At 37.8% G+C, this 6464-nt stretch overlaps 1 protein-coding gene across 2 annotated transcripts in view; it reads left to right on the plus strand.

The window, feature by feature from the left end:
* The window catches only part of ENKUR (enkurin, TRPC channel interacting protein), an 84190-nt gene extending 80264 nt beyond the window's left edge, over positions 1-3926 (plus strand). For both annotated transcript variants that reach the window (XM_011963823.1, XM_011963822.1), the window contains exons 5-6: positions 1009-1178; positions 1546-3926. In XM_011963823.1, coding sequence (XP_011819213.1) covers positions 1009-1178; positions 1546-1552 — 177 coding nt within the window. In that variant the 3' untranslated portion in view covers positions 1553-3926. The remainder of the gene's footprint in view (positions 1-1008; positions 1179-1545) is intronic.
* The last annotated feature ends 2538 nt before the right edge of the window (positions 3927-6464 follow it).

The following is a 6464-nucleotide window of genomic DNA, read 5'->3' on the forward strand; positions in this document are numbered from 1 at the left end:
TGTATACTTGTGCCATGTTGGTGTGCTGCACCCATCAACTCGTCAGCACCCATCAATTCATCATTTATATCAGGTATAACTCCCCAATGCAATCAAGGCAGTATCTTAAATTGCACTTTCTGTTTTGCTTTTGTGTAAATAAAATAATCTATGTGCCCATAATGAATAATTAAAAAGTGTTGACTTATAAAATTTCATTGAATTAATTTAATTAGTAGTTTAAGACCATTTTGTCTATGGAGCCCATAGGGCACTGTGATAAAAAATGGTAATTATGCAGAAACAGAAATAACCTTTATTGCTCCTAAGAGATCCCTAATTTTGCATTTGTTGATTTCTGAGAATAGAAAATGTTAGCTACATTATTGAATTAGCATGTGTGTTACATTTAATGACCTTTTAATCATTTATAGAATACATTAATAGGAACTATAGATCCCTTAACTATATAGAGGGCAATTGGTTCTTTCTAATATATTGAAAGGACACTTAGAAGATCGTCTTTTGTGCAAGTGAATTTCAGCAATTTTACAAATCCCATTTGTTAGAAATAAGAAAATATGGCCATGAACATCAGAATTAGATCTTTTGATGTGATTTCTCTGTTGAAGAATGAGGATAAAAAAGAAAATTTTACAAAACAATTTCCTGTTCAAAAATGTTGTTCGAAGTTGTTTTTTACCCACACATTTGCTATAAGCTTTAGCTTCACACTACTCATAACTCTGCATGTACATTTTTGATGGTAAAAACAAGTATAGTAACAACAAAAACAGAGCAAACAAATACTCCCAGTGGGAACTGAGCACACAGTCAAGGATGGGATTTGGCCTCTGTACAATATTTTTGGTTACTGTGGCCAAGTACTTGATAAATACATTTCATTTTAGAAGTTATTTTTGTCAGTTTCTTTTACCTATTGACATTTTTCATTACCGATTAACTTTTCCAATTTCCTTTACTTTTGCAGTTTGCTTTGGTATTTACAAGTTTCTTAACCATTTTCAGGGGCTGAAAAAGAACTGGGAAGAGGTGCATAAAGAATTCCAGTCCCTCTCGGTCTTTATAGATTCCATACCAAAGAAGATCCGCAAGCAGAGGCTGGAAGAAGAAATGAAACAACTGGAACACGACATTGGTGTAATTGAAAAGCACAAAATTATTTATATTGCCAATAAGTAAGAATGGATCTTTGAAGTATAGCAATTTCAATGCAGGGAAAAAAAAAAAAAAAACATGGAAAATATAAAAATAAAACTCCACGTTTTTCAAAAAGGAAAATCCTATGACGAGAATGAAAATAGACTTAATCAGAATGCTTAGGCAATGTGTAAAGAATAATTGAGTTATTCACTTACACAAGAAGAAATTTTGTTTTTACTAGTGTCACGTTTTCCACATATAAACTATTACATTTGAGTATGTGTTCCAGCTCCACAATGTAATTCATTATTATTACATACTTGTTTCACATAAACATTAATTTCTAGGTACTGAAAAATAAAGTCAGCACTCAGAACTTCACTTTTTTTTTTTTTCCTGCAGTGCATGATACCAACAGCACAACTTTGAAAACTGTTAAGTATTTTGAACTGGAAATAGTAACATGTGCCTTCTTACTACTCTAAGTGTCTCCAACACATTGTTTCTGAGCTCCACAAATGCAAAAGATGTATTTTCCTGTGGCCCATGACATTTGCAGTTATTCCAAGTGATAAATATTTTCAGTATTCATAACACTGTGTATGATGAAAGGCTTCTATTTGGAGGAAAAAAATTAAGAAGACAACTTACAAAATTAAGACTACAACTTGTAAAAGGCATCATTGAGGATGATTAAGGAGAATAGCCTCCTTTCTAGCATACCAACTTCGATATTCTTGTTTTATTCCACAACTCACTATGCATATCTTATTTAAATGTTTTTTTCCTTTTGATCCTTTCTACTTATCTATTTTATGAATTCTAAAGTTACATTTGTAAGATTATATAATCTATTAAGCAATAAGTTTATGTTAGTAGAGCTGTTTTCAACCCAAAATAAGAAAAATAGCTCTAAATATCTAAGAGAAAAAGGTTATTTTATGAAATTTTAAATTAGAAAAATTTGGTAAAATATATGCAACTATAAAATATCAGAGAAGTAACCATTTCTACTGCTTACACTGGTTTTTATCCTCTGGACAACATAAAAAACAAAATATGGGAGTCTTTCAAGCTTTTTTCGCAAACACAGAATTTGGAAGCCTTATAGAAAAGCTTATTTTGGTTACTTAAAGAAAAATAGTTCACATACAATTTTTTTTGAAGATTCACTTGAAACTTGTCTGTATGAGTATCTTTATTCCTTTATTAACTTAGGGCGGATATAAAATAAAGGATAATATATGATACATTCTCACTTACCAAGAATGGTTGGTTGCTATTTAGGGTAGGCTAACAGCTGTGACAGTACACTCCAAAATGTATGATTACATAAGCATATATTCACTTCTTGCTAACATAGCAGTACTTTGCTGTGAGCAGGTCAGCAGGAACCCTTTTCTGCAGCCACTCAGGGACCCAGACTTACAGAGTGGGTAGGATGCACCTGATCCAGAGTTAGGGAGAGGCATGTACAGGCCAGGCCTAGAAATGATGCATACCATTCCCGTTTGCATCGCTCAGTAAGCAACTTAAGTTACTTTAACAAGCTAACTCCAAATCTCACTTGCCTGATACAGATACATTTTTCATTTACATCACTGTGCAATGCGACTAAGGGTGGGGGTATAACTCTGTTCCCTGAGTCCCTCGGGGGCCCACCCTCCTTTTGTCTGGTGGCTCTGTTGATCCAGGCCGCCTTTCTCTGCCAGTTCAGGATGAGATGTTTAGGTAAGTATTTTATTTGTGAAATGATTGCTATACATACTCATTTTTAAATAATTCAAAATCAGTAGCAATGCAAAAATATTCTAATTACTTTAGCCGTATGGATATTATGCTTTGAAGTCATGAGTGGGAGTTGCCTTAAATGTTAAAATGAAAACTTTGTGGTTTTAACAGCTAATTCTTTTGCCTTCTGTAAATGTCTGCTAAAGAATCTAGACTTTTCTCTATGGTCTACACTGTTGTCCTAGGTGGACATTGTTGCTTTTCTTTCACACAGCCTTCAGAGGGAAACATTTCCATCCATTGTTCCTGGGAGGGTGATCCCTACCATGGGATCCCAACTTTGGATAAAGCCAGTTCAACCTCCCCCAATCCATACACATACATACCTGGGTCGTCCTATCACCCAGAAGAGGGACAAACACCTGACTTGGACAGCTGGCCAGTGACTGATCAGATTCTCTCTCTCCTGAGAGCATGAATTAAGAGACATGGAGACTGTAGTCACTTGGGAGTAGACACCTGAAACTAAAAAGTCAAACTTCATTATGCAGCTAATTTGACTTGGTTTCTCTTCCTGTGCAAAGGAAGAATGGGTATAATAAAGATTTGATGTAGTCTGGCCCCTTGTCTATGATCTTTTTACCTTAATTTCTTGAAATGCTGCTGCTTCCCTGTAACTGGCATTCTGATAGTACTGAGGTACTAGAGACCTCCCAGATCTGCACACCTGGTTCCCTCTGCCCAGAAAACTGCCTTTTTCTTTCATCCTACATAGCTGCCTGGCAAATTCCTAGTCTTCATCAGCTCACATCACATTTCCATGACAATCCTCTTTGATTCCTCAGAATCTGGCCTTCCTTTATGGCACTGGTCATATTGTATTGTGCATATCTGGTTATTTGCCTGTTTTCCATGAAATTGCAAGCTTGTAGGGGAGAAGACACTGTGTATCTTTTCATCTACATTCCTTAGAATCTGCATGACAGCTGGTACAGAGAAGATACTCAAAAAATCCTTAATGAATAAAGTAATGGACCGTACCCAAACATGTATTTTAATGATCTCTTGACATTATTATCATGACATAAGTCAGAGTTGGAGGATAGAGAATTTGACTACTAAACAAACCAGTTGATTCCATACCAATCAGTTAATACATAATCAAAGTAGGAGGAGGCAATTTCACGTAGTGCTTAAGAGCTCAGGTACTGAAGTCAGGCAGCCTCTGGTTTGCATTCCAGCTCAGCTGCTTACTAAGTATGCTACATAACCTTTCTAAACCATGTTTTCCTTTCCTGTAAATGGGGTTGCTAACCCATTCCATGATCTGTAGAGTTATGATAAGAATGAATGGAACAATATGTGCACAACAGCATAGTCCCTGGCATGTAGAAAGACAACTTAATACTATGACTTACTATTAAGAACTCTCAATTCCGCAGTCCTTTTGTCCAGTTGGTGCTAGGCCCATTAACATACTATCAATAGAATTTCCCACACCCATAAAATCTGGCTGCAGAAATGACTTGTTTGAACTGCTTAGAAGTTCTAGCCTGAGATTAGCCTAGCCTGGTTAATCTCTTCAGTGGCACACACAGATGATAACTATATTTGGTAACTTTTATCTCTAGTAACTGGCAAAAATTTGGCAATACATCCTAAGTTACTCAGCACAGGCATTCCAAAAAGATAGATAAGCTTAAATCAGTAATGATGCCAGAGAGTCACTGAGAAAGGTCTGCAAGGTTGTGGCCAACAAAGCCTCATGGGTGATATTTATTAGTGAATTAATGTGGCCCAGGACCTGACCTGAGGACCCATGCTTCACTGTTCTCAGGAACTCAGAGTCAGACACACATGAATTAAAGTCTATGTGAGCATGAGTTATTGCCCGAACATCGATTTTTAAATTAAGAAATACCTCTCAGCTAAATAAATCCCCATAATAAGTGCATTCTGTCCCAGTTGTCAAGCTATGTGGGAAGATAAATCATAATCAAAAGATACTTTGGGCCAGGCACGGTGGCTCATGCCTGTAATCCCAGACTTTGGGAGGCTGAGGTGGGAGGATCTCTTGAGGTCAGGAGTTCAAGAGCAGCCTGGCCAACATGGTGGAACCCTGTCTCTACTAAAAATACAAAACTTAGCTGGGCATGGTGGCATGCACCTGTAGTCCCAGCTACTCAGGAGGCTGAGGCAGGAAAATCGCCTGAACCCAAGAGGTGAAGGTTGCAGTGAACCAAGATGGCACTGCTGCACTCCAGGCTGGGTGACAGAGCAAGACTCCATCTTGAACAAACAAACAAACAAAAAATACCCAACAGGTACTTTGGCTAAAACAGAGTCAAGAGAAAAAAAATTATTTTGTAAAAAGTCTGTCAGCTAACATAGCTCACTCATTGTCATTCAACCCATATTGACTGCCATGTGCCAAGAACTGTTCTAGTTGCTAGGCATATAATGGTGAGCAAAATAGCTATGTTGGGAAGACAGAAATAATCACACAAATATAATGCATTTATAATTAGAAATTGAAATTAGTGTTTTGGAAGGAAAAAAAAAACCAACAGGATGCTATGCAAGAGAATGTCAAGGGAATCCTAAATCAGATTTTGTAGGCTCTGACGTTTAAATGAGACTGAAGAATTAGTGGAAGTTGGGAAAAGCTGAGAAGAAAAGGGTTGCAGAGGGGAAAGAATTCCAAGCAGAGAGAAGAATGTGTGAAGGATTTGGGGCAGGAAACCCTTGACGGATAGGCAAGACAGCCATGGGGCTGGGGTGAACTTAGAAAAGGGGAGAAAGGTGCAAGCTGAAGAGGAGGAAAGCAGGCACCACTGATGCGTTTTAAGCAGAGAGGTGGCATGAGGCAGTCAGTATTTGTAAATGATCATTCGCTATGTGGACTGAAGTGGAAGATCAGATGAGCATGGGGAGACTAGTTAGTAGACTACTTGGTAAAGAAGACAGTGGCACAGACCAAGGTTGTAGTAGTGCAGATAAAGTGTAGCTGTTGGCTTCAATAAATATTTAGGAGGTAAAAATATAACTTGGTGATGGATTGAACGGGGGAAGAGGGAGGTTTCAAAATTGACGACCAAATTCTGATTTGAGCATCCAGGCAGTGGGGCGGCAAGGGGTGGGGCTGCCATTTTCTGAACTAGGGAACCCTAGGGGAGGAGCAGTTTAAGAGAAGAATGTGGTGAAGATATCAAGAATATGATTTTAAACATGTTAAGCTTATGAAAATTGTGGCATCTAGTTGGAAGTTTAGATCAAGAGAGAGAAAGATACATTGAAAGAGCGAGAGATTTGTATCAAAAGAGATGTGGGGTAGACCTGTATGTTTGGAGATTCATCAGCGTGAATGAGATCACCTTGGGACAAACTGAGAAGGCAATGAATGAGCTCTCAGCAACTACCATTTAGAGGTAAGGTGGGAGAGAAGGAGTCAGTAGATGAAAGGCCAAAACAAAGTGTAGTGTCCAGAGAGGTCAAAAGAAAACCAGAAGGCCAAGAAAATTCAAGAAAGGAGCACCTTTTCCCTAAAGTACATCCTTGACAATGGGAATGACATTCTCAACACCCTGGTC

This window comes from Colobus angolensis, unplaced genomic scaffold, assembly GCF_000951035.1.
Source record: "Colobus angolensis palliatus isolate OR3802 unplaced genomic scaffold, Cang.pa_1.0 Scaffold63, whole genome shotgun sequence".
Classification (NCBI taxonomy): domain Eukaryota; kingdom Metazoa; phylum Chordata; class Mammalia; order Primates; family Cercopithecidae; genus Colobus; species Colobus angolensis.